The 13,011-nt window shown below is 47.1% G+C and overlaps 1 protein-coding gene across 3 annotated transcripts in view; it reads right to left on the bottom strand.

The window, feature by feature from the left end:
• The window catches only part of CACNA1E (calcium voltage-gated channel subunit alpha1 E), a 229,610-nt gene extending 216,753 nt beyond the window's left edge, over positions 1 to 12,857 (bottom strand). For all 3 annotated transcript variants that reach the window (XM_019530950.1, XM_019530951.1, XM_019530952.1), the window contains exon 1: positions 12,592 to 12,857. In XM_019530950.1, coding sequence (XP_019386495.1) covers positions 12,592 to 12,857 — 266 coding nt within the window. The remainder of the gene's footprint in view (positions 1 to 12,591) is intronic.
• Between the last annotated feature and the right edge of the window lie 154 nt (positions 12,858 to 13,011).

Below are 13,011 nucleotides of genomic sequence, written 5' to 3'. Positions count from 1 at the left end.
TTCACCGAAACCAAAGTCTGGGGCATGTAAAACATTTGATGAATTATTAAGGTCAAATCCAGCAATAAGTTTTGGCTGAAATAGAAATAAAAAACCCCAAAACATGCTAAAAAGTGCATTATAATATTTCCAAAATAAAACATTTCCATTATTTGGTTCATAAGAGGACTTTGGTATCATTCACAAAAGCAGAATTCTGGTGTGGGTCTCTTTCAGACTCTCCAGTGAAGCTGTTCTCTTCCCATGACATAAATATTTATGAGCTGAAGGAGAGCAAACATGTAGATTGGCAAGTAGTGAAGATGCTTCCCTGGGTGGCCACAAGTCCCTGCTCCAAATCAAGCAGAGATTTGAATCTAGTGTCCCACTTTTCAGGCAATGCCCTAATGCCTGGGTTATCAAATATCCATGAACTACCATCACCACTGCTTCCTCCTCCTCAGGACCAACAACTACATTTCCTTGTCAATCTAGCCCTTTCTTACCAAATATTCAGCATTTTTATTTGAAAAAAAATTAAATGCCGCAGATCAAAATGAAAAGTTCCACCACATACTGAAGCAAATGCTTCATTAAACTGAAAAAAATTTTTTTTTGCATTTTTCAGAGATAAAAAATTGTTTCAGGTTGACCCAAAATAAAATTGTTTTCTGGTCTGGCCACTGCATGAAAAAGAATCAATTACTCACACAGCCTTGCTTATAATTACCCTGCAGGGCAGGGAGGGCACACAGTGGTAAAAATCATCAGAGGACAAATGGCCAGACACCAGAACCTTTTCCTAGGAGTTTCACATGAGCTATGATCTTACTTCCTAGCTCCCATTAATGCCACTTATTCCTCCACTGCTGCCCACACTGATACATTTCAACAAATACATGGAAAATAAAAAATAATATTTGGCCTGTTTTGGGTCTTTTGTTTCTTTTCCTTGAAAATCTGTGAGCAATTAAGAGAGGCTTAAAAAAATAAGTGCTTTAGCACTGCTGTTGCTGTGAGCAAGATAGGTCCCCAGGCACTAGATTCATTTGCATAAATGTGACCTGTGGGACTGGATGGCAGCAATAAACTACAGGGCAGGGGTCAGCAACATTTTTGGACAGAGTGCCAAAAACACCCACAACCTCAACTTGTAAGATGTTGACATGCCAGGTATGGATGGCTGGGGAGCCATGAGGGGTCTGATCCTTGTTGTGGCAGTGTAATCCTGGGCCCTTCCCCGCCATCTGCCCCGAGGCATGCGCGCCAAGCAAAGTGCCTTCATAAGCCTTGCTCTGGCACCCATGCCTACCCCTGCTATAGCAACTTGGTCAGTTAGTTCTGATTTAACCTGGCTAAGTTAGTCACTCCATCCCCTCTTCTCTGTACCAGACATTTAGTGCATCTCTCTTCATCCTGCAGCCTGTAAACTTCATAATCCTATGATCCCCAAATGCAGATGGAAAAAATAGCGATAGAGAGATTACTCTGACAGATGCACAGAATTAAGTGAGAAATGATGCTGTGACTGGGACATTACAGGGTGTGACAAAGACATGGGCAGTATTCTCCAGGGCAGGCCTTTTGAAGCTCTATGAACACAGAACCAGACCATGTGGCATTAATGTTCAGGGTGGCTGCCTCGAACAATACAGTAATACAGATTATCAGCGAGATTCTCAAAATGCCTAGTGTTGGCCTAACTTTTCAGAAGCCACTGAGCATTTTACTACTGATTTCATTAAGAGAAGAGCATGGTCAACACTAATCCCTTTGGAGAATCTCACTCTTACGGTCACTCCAGGTACTGATCTATGTTAAAGCAATCACAAGGCACTTAGATCAATATACAGCATTGCATGCAGGGACAAAATCACCTCATGGGCTCCACTCACTCAGATTAAAGAGGGCAGTGCATTCTCCTCTATTTAAGTGTGGCCTTTTGCCAAGTTATCAATAGACACAGCTTAGGTGTTCCTGCAACAGTGTTCCTTCTTCCTCCAAAATGCCTAGTACTGAATGAGTGTGGGATGCAAGTGTCCATAAGAGGGCAGGGCCAAGGTAAGGATAAGGTTTACCCACACTGATCAAGAGAGGAACTGGGACAAACACTTCCAAAAGTGGTCTTCTCTTTTTAACATGCTCAATTTGTCTAATTATCAGAGGGGCTGAGCACCGGCAAGCAAATGCAAAGCCAGAAGATGCTGAAAGCTTTCAGCACTGCTATAAAGGAGCTCTGGGATATCTCTGTTAGGAACACACAACTGAGACTTCTGAAAATTTGGCTGTGTTGCCCCAAGAGAGATCCAAGTTGGTCACTGCTAGCCAAATGTGAGGGAAAGCACGAGAAATAGAAACATCAGAAAAGATACACCATCTCTCTCTCTCTTTCTCTCCCTTTCATGCTTTTCCTTCTTTGTTAGTTGTCTAATTATACAAACTTCCAGCCACCCAAAATGCACAGCAGCACTTGCCTCCCTCTAAGTCTGGTAATGAGAGCCTGTGTCTCTCTGGCTCTCTCTTTTTTCCTTCCTCTAGCTTCTCAGATAGGATCATTAGGGAAATGATAAAAATAGGTTTTCTTATTGATTTATCTCCTTTATCCAGTGCTCTCTCCCTCGAATAGTTGACTTGGTTCCTTAGCAACTCAGCTAATTCCAGCCACGCCGCACACCTGTAGTTTGTTAATTTCCTTCCTGGTGAATTTCAAGCCAAGGACAGGGCCAAGCAGCCACCGGCAATAAAGCTGAACTGTTTACAACCCAGCGGTACAGAACTGATCCCAGCCTTTTTACAGTAATTCAGCCACTTCAGTCCCAGCTATACCCTGCTCTGGGAAGCACTCAAATAGAAGATGTTTTTGATAATCACAGACTATGGGTTCCTGGATTGGTTTTGCACTAAATCTATATAACAGCTAGGATGTTGCTGCAATGCTGAGCTCCGTTCCCCTCTGTCAGCTGATGAATTCTCTCAGAATACTGAAGAGGCAAAACTTTTTGAGATCAGCACGCTGGGATTAGGCAAACAATGTAGCAATAGGGACTGCGGAGAACCTTTTCCTTCCAGAAAAGTTGGAAAAAAGGGGATACAGTAATCTGGGGAAGAAGCCAACAATAGAAAAAGTCAGGCTAAAAACTAATGTCAGATTCACCCAGAATCTGTTGCTAATGCAGTCTGCCCAGTTCCAAGGACTGATGATGCTGACAGCACACTGATGCAATATCCCCAAGTGGCTGAATGTGACATAAATCACTCTCAGTTCTGCATGAGGGCTGGGAGCTACAGCAAGTCTTCACTGACTCGCCTTCACCATCTGTGGTTTAGCGATGGAAAGCAATGAGATCATGTTAGCTTCCCCACTCTCTCCAAGCCTTTGGAGGTGAAACATCCTAGCGAAAGGGATGGCACTGAGGGAAAACAAGGACTGGGATGCAGGCAAAATCCAAGCAGCCTTGCTAGCACCTGCTTAAAAGGTAGAAAGTCTGTCTTAGAAAGGAACCAGATGGGTGGGACAGACATTCAGTTCTATGTTTATTCATGCTTAGTTTTTCCTGCACTCCCAGCTCTGTCTTATAGGAACCAACTTCTCCTCAGCTTCTGGAAATTTAGTGTCCGTCTTCATTCCATTCCAGTTTCCTCCAAATCTTCTTAATCAATAGGTCCTGCCCAAAGCCAGGAAGGTAGCATCTCCTTTTGAGGTGCAGGGGGCAATTCCATCTCTCTGTTTATTCACGGGTCTTGTCACTTTGCTCCCAAACCTTGCAGAGCACCCACCTTCCCTCTGACCCTCTACACAATGCAGTCCCTGTGAGTGAGATATCCTTCTCTTTTGCAGCCACCCAAGCAGCCTTCTTGTGTCAGCCTCAGTTATGTTCCATCTAACTGCAAGCCACACCACTCTGTAAGGCATTCTAAGGTCCAACACCCAGATAAAGCTGTATGGTATTGTACCGAGTTCAACATGGGGCTTCTCCAAGACCCCATTTCACTAATTATTTTGTAGGGAAGGGAAATTCCTGATTGTTTGGTAGGGAAGCAAAAACAAAGATGGCCACTTTCTTTTGTCTGGGATGTTTATGATCCAATATTGTGAAAAACAGAATTGAGATAATGGTCTCCTGGACAGCCTGAGAAATTATGACACTTGTGCATTTCTCTACCACATGTTTGATGCTTAAAACATTTGATTCTTTCTAGGATGATTTCTTTAAAACTAAGCATCCTACACACACACTTAGACTATCATTGGGCAATGGACAAGTGACTTGTATATAGAATCCCAGCAGGATAAATACTGAAAGCAATCAATGGGCTCCACTGCATATGTATGATATAAGGTATGCATAATATAATGCATGTAGGTACATATGCAGTGCATATTTTATATATTTGCCTACTCTAGACACATAGTGGGGCAGAGCCTCATTCCCAATGTGGTCCACTTGTACCATTCCCATAATGCGACAGTACTGTGAAGATAACCAAATTTGAAAAGATACTGATTCCCTGTTGTAGGAAGCTTGTCAGAGGTGAGACATCTCAAGCATGCTGTTGTCTAGAAACACCCAACTAGAGATATATGCTCTAGGGCAGGGGTGGGCAATTATTTCAGGTGGAAGGCCACTTACTGAATTTTGGCAAGCCATCGAGGACCACATGACAGTCAGCCAAGGGCAGATAAATACTAATTTTCTAAATTTTTTAGGGCCCCTACAGGCCAGATAGAATGGCCTGGCAGGCTGGACTCATCCCCAGGCCCACATGACAGTCAGCCAAGGGCAGATAAATACTAATTTTCTAAATTTTTTAGGGCCCTGCAGGCCAGATAGAATGTCCTGGCTGGCCGCATCCAGCCCATAGGCCGCATTTTGCCTGCCCCTGCTCTAGGGAGCTGTTATTGTCAATGCTCTAAATTGACTAGGGAGCCACAATAGCCCACAAAAGCCTGAGCAAAGTGTCAGAGCTCCGAGGTGGTGACCTAGCCCCTCTTCTCCGCTTCCACGTCTGTGCCAAAGAAGCCCTCTGTCATACCCAAGGATCAGGGCCTTAGGTTTAAATTGCCCTTTTTCACACTAGTTTAACACCACTATTACATTCCTTACTTCAATGGAGATATTCTTGGTTCAGGCCAATCTAAACTAAAGAAAATTCAAGTCAACAATTGGAAGCATAAAATTAATGTAAGCAAATCTAAAACTCTACATATTGGATCTGCACAAACAGCCAAATTCAGTGTAAATATTGTGTTAGTGTGCACAGGCCAGCTACACAAGGCTTGGATTTGACCTCTGTAATCCACAGATATAACAGATGAATTAAATATATGTGTTTGAATAGATGTCACACATGCAAGCAAAACTCTATAAAAAGTTTATTTTTTCCACCCTACCTTCCCTTTAAAAAATGAAAGCCAAATCTCTCCTCCTCTTTTTTTTTAAACAAAAAAGAACCACATCATGTGATTTTCTTGCCTTAACATCAGTTTTTTAACTTTGGTTGCCACAGCAACCGGATGCAACTTGGCATCACCATGACAACAGCTGCCTCTGTTTAAATTCACCATCTGACAGGCAGCTTCTCTCTCTCGCTCTGGCTGTCAAAAAGATGGACTTGCCATTACACCTACTCCCCAAAAAGGCTTACAATCTAATGAATGAAGGGCAAAACAAGCAGCATTGAAAGAACAACAGAAACAAGTTAGAAGGTTATGAACTATTCTCATGGGGAGTATAGTCATGCCACTGTCAAGTGCAAGAAACAGTGGATGAAGTTACTCCATTTAGGAAATCCCCACTAATCCCCAATTTTGCTTCAAACAAATCCTTACAAAACTTACACTGTTTTTTTTTTAAGAGTCCTAATAGCCCTGAGTGAAGTGTAGGAGTAAGGAAGGTAGTGCTGGTGGGATCCTGGTTGAGCACTTGACAAAGAGATGCAGTAAGGAATGCTACCCAACTGGACACAATCGACAGATACTCACATCAATGGGCACTATTATGCAACAGTTGTTCTTCGCTGAACAGCGATAGGACATTGCTGCACTGAAGCTCACATGGATGACACTGGCTAGAATTGTCTCTGGACTCTGACAGTACTGCAATGAAGATACTCAAGGCTCAATTGTCCATAGTTCTGTATCTTAGATAGTCATTGTCACCAATGCAAAATGACTGTGTAATTGGTGTAAGAGATCACCTTTACCACAGGAGATTTGGATACAGGTGACATTAGAGTCATTGCAACAGATAGGATAACCAAGATGCAGGAAGAGAGAGAATGTCAGAAAAGCAGCAACACACCATATTAGCTCTACCCTTTACAGCCACTGCATAAACTCCTAGGTCAATGGTGATGGTTATGGCTTCATTACACATTCTGCCACTCAGCCAATGTCCCAACACAGTAACAGATGCCACCTGAGTCACCCAAGGCAAAGCAGGGCTCTGTGTTTGCAAACAACCACACTCTGCACAACTGTCCTTCAACTGAGCAATCTAACCCTTCTGAATGAACCCCCTTTATGGCTTTTGTTTGCTTTCAATGGACAGAGACACTGCTGCCGGGAAACAGGAATGTAGTCTCAGTTTGTGCATCTGTGATGGAGTAGAAGCCTTTCTGAGCAGAAAATTAAAAACTGTGTTTGTGTGCGTTTATGTGTCCTCTATAGAACAAAATCCACAAGCTACTTCTAATTTTGGCCTAGAGGAAAGGGTACTTAGGCTGAAACATCTTCAGTCTAGAACTGGCCTTTCTATCTGCTTAGGAACACAAAACTACTGGCAATACATTTGGGGTGTATGTATCAACTATGACCATCTCGGAAATAACTTTGTAACAGGGTTGGAATACTGTTGTAGCCATGGTGGCCCAAGAAGTGCATCAGAGGCAAGGATTTGTTGTGAGGGCACTTGATGCCTGAAAGCTTATATACAACAGATCTCCCAGCAGTTGGTCCAATAAAAGATAATTTAAAAAATCATGGTCTCTTCTAGACATTTCCTGCTAGTCTGGCCAGGCTAAGACAGAATTGTTGGCTGGAGGAGGGGGTTTCAGATAAGGACCTGATTTACAAATAGTTATGGCTTTTATTGGATAGAGGTAGCAGGGGAGAGAGGGAACTATGAGTCTGATAGAAGTCTGTTCTCCCTTTAGCATAGGAGGATTAACAAGAAGAAGTATGAATGTGTATCAAGAGAACACAAAGTCCATTGTGCCTGTTGCAGACAGCAGGACAAGGCTACCCAGAGAGAAACAGCCAGGAAAAAGGAGAACAAATCCAAGAAGATACTGTCTCTCTCGGGATAAGTGACTGGACAGAAGGGGGTCCTATACACATGCAGGGAGCTGGCTCCAATGCATTGGAAATCCAGCGCATCAGAGCAGACTTGATTAATCGAGTCTGCTGGAGAATGCAAATAAACATGCTCCAGCAGACTCTGGTGTCAGGTGTATTAGCGTCTCCACACCAAAAAATGATTGCAGTGCTTAGAAACTTGCAGAATCAAGCCCATAAGCAGAAGCATTGACACTAAAAAAATTAAATGCAAGGGTATTTTTCTCCAGCTTAGACCCTGCAGTACCTCTCAAACATCTCCAGATCAGCCCAATAGCTTCACATGCCCACCTTTACCCAACCAGCCTGATAAAACCCACATGGCAAAACATACGTAAGCCAGGGCTTTCTTCCTGGGATAATGAGCCACGCTCACAACCCAACTTTCATTTTCTTGGGGGTGTCTAGCTGTAACCAAATAGGATTAAACCAAAGATTAATTGAGTGGGTATCAGTGAATTGCATCTCATCTCACATTCTAACTGAATTGTAGCTTTCCAGGAAGCTGTGCAAATGAAATCAAGACAGGAGGTCTGGACACTGACTGCTACTCCCCCAGCAGAATAAGTGCAGGTAAAGGGGCAAGCATGGGTCATTGTCATGGGAGATTCAGCGTGAGTTGCATTTGAGTTTTAAAATCGACTTCAGAAAGAAAGACAGGAAGAAATCCAACACTCCTTTAGCTAAAAACAAATGGCTTCTGTCTGGCCTCCTGCACGTTAACAGCAAAATGAGCAACTCTGCCAAAGCTAATAAATCAGGGTTTGGGGCTTGAAATTCTAAGAGGTCTGAATCCTCCAAATGAAAATGAAAGCCATTGCCTCACATTTCTCCTTCTTCTACTCTATGTATCATCCCTATTTACACTGGAAAGCAAAACTGAAGAGGTTGCTGGTTATAATTATACATTTACCCGGCAGATATACAGGACTGAATCACCAGTTCCCAGTTATTTTTATCCTTATTACCTAGTCAACTGGATTTTAATGAAGAAGCCCCCACATCTCCCCTTCCCAACTGAAGTTGGCTTTCCTCTGTGTCATCCCTATTATAACTAGTACCACTGAAAATAGCAAGCATCCTTCCTAAGGCCAGCCACACTCTCATTTACTGTGGCTGAGATCCAAAACTCACCTCCATGAACTAGTGTGATTGCAAACTCAGAGACAATGCTGGTATTCAAACTGCAGGCATTGCTTTAGACAGGTGAGACATTCAAGCAACTCTATGGAGCCACTGGAACTAGCTCAAGATACTATCCCTTTTAATTGATTACACCAGTGTACAATTACCAAGAGAAAACAACAACCCTTTCTACATTATCTGGTATGCAGTTTCAGTGCCCCCTCATTCTAAGGCTCTGTTATAAAGTTAGCACTGTCCTAAGTTATTGTACTTTGAGCTCTTGCTCCACTGAAGAGAAATATAAACTCTGGCTGTTTCAGGCATTTTGCTGCTGCCCTACATGGTGATACCTCAGCCTAAAAAAGAATAGTCACAGTATTAAACTAAGAGGCTGAAGAGATTACATTTTCATTCACACCACTAGAGATTTTCTCATAAATGTGTTTCAATTTCCATTTTCATGCACGTTCCACTTCATCCCACTCATACATTCACCGTATAAGGCTAACGCCAAAATAGCCCAGTCTACACAAGAGATAGTCAAAGTTATCAAGTGGTGCACTGAAGAACAGCACAAATGCTTTCAGGTGGATGAGATTATTGGAAAAAGGACTACTTAACTTGATTCCATTATTTTAATTAGAACAGTACCTAACATTTGCATTTACAAAATATCTAGAACGGGGGGGGACAATTATGTGGGCCCAGGGGCCACATAGGGAATTTTTGGGAGCTGTGTGCTGGGTTACCATGCAACAGCTCACCAAATCATGTAACAACTCACCAAACCTCCCTATATGGGATGGGACCATGGGGAGGCAAGTTGGTAGGGAGCTGGCATGGGTGCGGACAGGCAGCAGCCTCAGCAGAGGCCGCTCAGCTGGAGGCCCTGCTACTACTAGGGGTACTACCCTAAAGAGGGGCTACAGCTGCTGTCCGGCTTCAGCATCAGTGGTCTGGGTGTAGAGGCAGCAACAATGATTAGGAAGAAGCTGCTGCTGGGCATGGCAGCAGGTGCAAGTGCCTCCCCCTCGCAACTCATGGCCCTTTTTGCTGCAGCCACATGCAGCTTCTCCCTGCCACTGCCACCCTGCCAAGCATAGGGACCTGGGGCAGCCTGGAGGTAGCACCGGTGGCACCAGTGGTAGTGGTGAGGAGTTGCAGGGCAGCCCTGGCATGGTCTCTGGGTAGCTGCAGTGAGAAGGGCCTGGAAGCAGCGAGTGGGAGGTGGCCACCGCACCTGCCACCAGGTCCAACTTCTTCCCTGCACCCAGCAGCAGCTTCTGTCTAGCTGACACCATTCCTTGTGGCCAGGGTGGGTGGGTTCAGAATAGGCACTGCAGGGACCCCAACCCACTGAATGGGGAGGACTGGGATCAGGTCTGGGACCAGGGCCAAGTCTGGGGGTGAGTCCAGGACCGAAGCTACAAGCTCAGCTTGGGGCTTAGGCCCTGCCTGCATGGCTCCCAGCTGGTCTTCATGGGACTGGGGTTGGTAGTGGCAGTCAGGAGTAGCCACCACCAGGGCTGCCAGGAAATGAAGCCGAACTGTGGAGCTGCTCCAGCCCTACTGTGTGCCCAGGGGCAGTGGGATGTATCATGGGCCAGATGGGACTGAGAGATCCGTTGTGGGCTGGATAAACCCCCTCCATGGACCATATTTTGCCCACCCCCTGATTTAGAAGCTAAACTACTACAATGTATTGCAAATTCTTGTGATGAATGATGCCATGGAATTTCTTTGGTATGGTGGTAAACCGTTACACACAGACTGTAAGAGGCAGAGACTGTGTTTATATAAAATGGTATATTGCACCTTATATAATGGAGCCCTGACTCATTCTTGGGAGAGGTGGGGTCTGGTCATTACCAATGTATAAATAAACTGTTACTATTATAAATAAAGCAGAGCTAATAGCCCCACCTATATTTTACAGAACAAATGTTATAAATAATTTGGCATATTCTGGACAATGAGAGTTATTCTTCTAACAAATGCCACACAGTCACCCAAAGAGATGTGCAAGTATCTTTCTGAGTAATAGCTATGCCTGACATGCTTATACACTGTCAGGCCAGGCCAGATTGCAGAAACAAACACCATGCATTGTTAGACAAAAAAGGTTTAAATAGTCAGTGAAGCATAGGAGGTATTTAGCAAACTTTTGCAGCTCTTCAAATACCCAAAAGCTTTTCACTTGCCTTAACAGTCTCAAGTGCCCTGCCAATATGCCAACAGCTTTCAGAATGTCACTAACCCAGACTGGCCCCAATTTAGCAAACATCTTAGACAAGCAAATGTGTAAGTTTCACTGAACTGGGCCCTTAGTGTTAACATGCCTCTTTTCTGTACATAGTTTCTAGTTACAAATGAAAATCAAATCTTAAGACTTTGTTTCAAAATTACAGCATTTCTTGGAACAGCATTTTTGTAGGACAGGCATGGATTTTTGTACAGGGACAAGTCTATTTACACTTAGAAAGGGAGCCATGAGACCTATCAAGTTAACCAAGAAGTTTCAGGGGAGAAGGGTAATGACAGAAGCCACGTGCATTTGTCAGTGCAAAATTTGGGGCAGAGTTAAAAAAACAAAAGAGCACAGCAATCTCAAAGTTTTCAGGTTAGCTCCCTTGTGTATTATGGAGGCAACATGCAGAGAACTGTGAAAGTAGCACAAGGAATGTGCCCTAGTGGAAAACTTCCCAGTTTACCTCCAACCCTAAAACACTTCCTCCCCTCCCAAGTATATATATTACACAAGACAGAGATGGTGCTCATACAAGGGTGCCCACAGTTTCCAAAAGTGGTGTTTTCTGGGGGACTGTTCACAATAGCGTCAGAGGTCAAGCAAAAGCATGGTCCTGAACTTTGCAATGACCACAAATTCCCTGTGGTGTAAAACAGGCTGCTCTGGGGACTTGAGGAATGAGGATGTGCAGCAAGTGCAGAAAAGGTGGGTTGGTAAAGGGTGGAAAGGACTGATCGTGGGCAGGGTGGGGCCAAGGCAGCAGTCTTACCCGGCCAGACAAAGAGGTGCGTCTCTGGAGTACTAATGACGCCTAGGAGTTATGAGCAGGGCTGAAGCTGCCCGAGAGGGTGGCGCGTCAGGAGGACAGTGCACGGAGCCGGGCCTAGGGCCGCACCCGAGGGAGTGGCCGCGTGTAGCGGCGCGCAGGGAAGAGCTCTGCGCAGTGCTGGGCGTGGAGCTGTCCTCGGTGCTGAAAGGGGAGTGCCCAGGGAGCGCGGGCGGCGGGAGCTGCCCGTGGTGCTGAACCGCCGGGCGCAGGGGCGGGGGCAGGGCAAGCCGTTCAAGACGGCACCGGGGGGTGACCAGCAAGCACTACCAGTCCGGGGTAGGGGGCAGCTAGTAGCTGAGCTCCTTGAGACGTTGAGCCCAGAACAAGGGACGATCACATGGCGACACTCCCCCCGGCACCCAATAAAGCTGGGCTTCACCCAAAACGGGGGGGAGGGGCTCGGCCAGGAAAGCTCAGCACGTCCCTGGGCCACAAGTGCGCCAGCGCCTGTTCCCCAGCACGCTCGCTTGCCTCTCTCGGAGCCCAGGGCGCGGGGAAGGGCAGGCAGCGCCCGGAATGAAGGACACGTGGGAGGGAAACGAGGCACCCAGCAGAGTGGGCCACAATCCGCGCCCCCCCTCCCCCGCCGCAGCCCAGTTCTGCGGCGGCTCGGATCGGAACAGAGGTGCATCAAGGCATGGGGCGGACCAGCCACTTTTAAGTGGGGGACCAGGCCTGGGTCCCTAAGCTGGTGCTGAGGAGCTCAGCTCTGAGTGGGAACCGGACCAGCCCTCCCCCGCCCGCCAGCCCCGCCAGGATGGCGGAAGTAAAACTTAGTCTGCGGAGTTGGTGAGGTCCCCGCGGGCACCGGCGTGATCCTACCCCCGGCGCCGCTCCTTGTCCCCAAGAGACGCCCCGGCCGGGGCAAGAGACAGGCGAGGCGAGGGTGGGCGGCGCAGCCCAGGAGCCACGAGCCCAGGCCAGGCCGGCGGGGGAGAGGGGCCCAGCGGGAGCTGGCGGGGAAGCAGAAGGCAGGAGCTTACCTGAGAGCTGCCGCCGCACGCCCCTGCCGGCTCGGGCTCAGGCCCCGGCCATGTGCCAGCCCGGACACGCAGGCCCGCGGGGAAAGGATATGGCCAGTCGATGAGCTTCTTGGCGTATTTCCTCACCACGTTATCCTCCCCGAAGAGAAAGAGGGATCTGTTGACGGTGAAGCAGTTCTGCCGGACCGGGATGGGGTTGTACAGAGCCATAGTCCTGGCCCTCTGGGCTTTGGTTTGCTTGAAGGCTCCCGGGGTGCCCCCGGCGGGGGCCGCAGCGCCCGGGCGGCTCCTGCTCTGCTCCGAGCCGCCGTCCGCCGAGCCCAGGCGGCCGGCCACCGCCTCCCCGAAGCGCGCCATCCTGGAAGAGAAGAGAGAGGTGATCCGAGCGGGGCTCCCACCCCCTCCCCGCGCCGCCGGCTCTACAGGCAGCCGCGCTGGGGCCGCTCCATGCCCCGGGAGGCGGCGCGGAGCTCCGGGAGGCGGCCGGTCCCTTCAGCCCCCGACCCAGGGC

The sequence above is a fragment of the Crocodylus porosus genome, unplaced genomic scaffold (assembly GCF_001723895.1).
Source record: "Crocodylus porosus isolate Cpor-Errol unplaced genomic scaffold, CroPor_comp1, whole genome shotgun sequence".
Lineage (NCBI taxonomy): Eukaryota > Metazoa > Chordata > Crocodylia > Crocodylidae > Crocodylus > Crocodylus porosus.
Note: the sequence above shows the minus strand (reverse complement) of the source record. Positions and strands in the feature narration are given on the sequence as shown.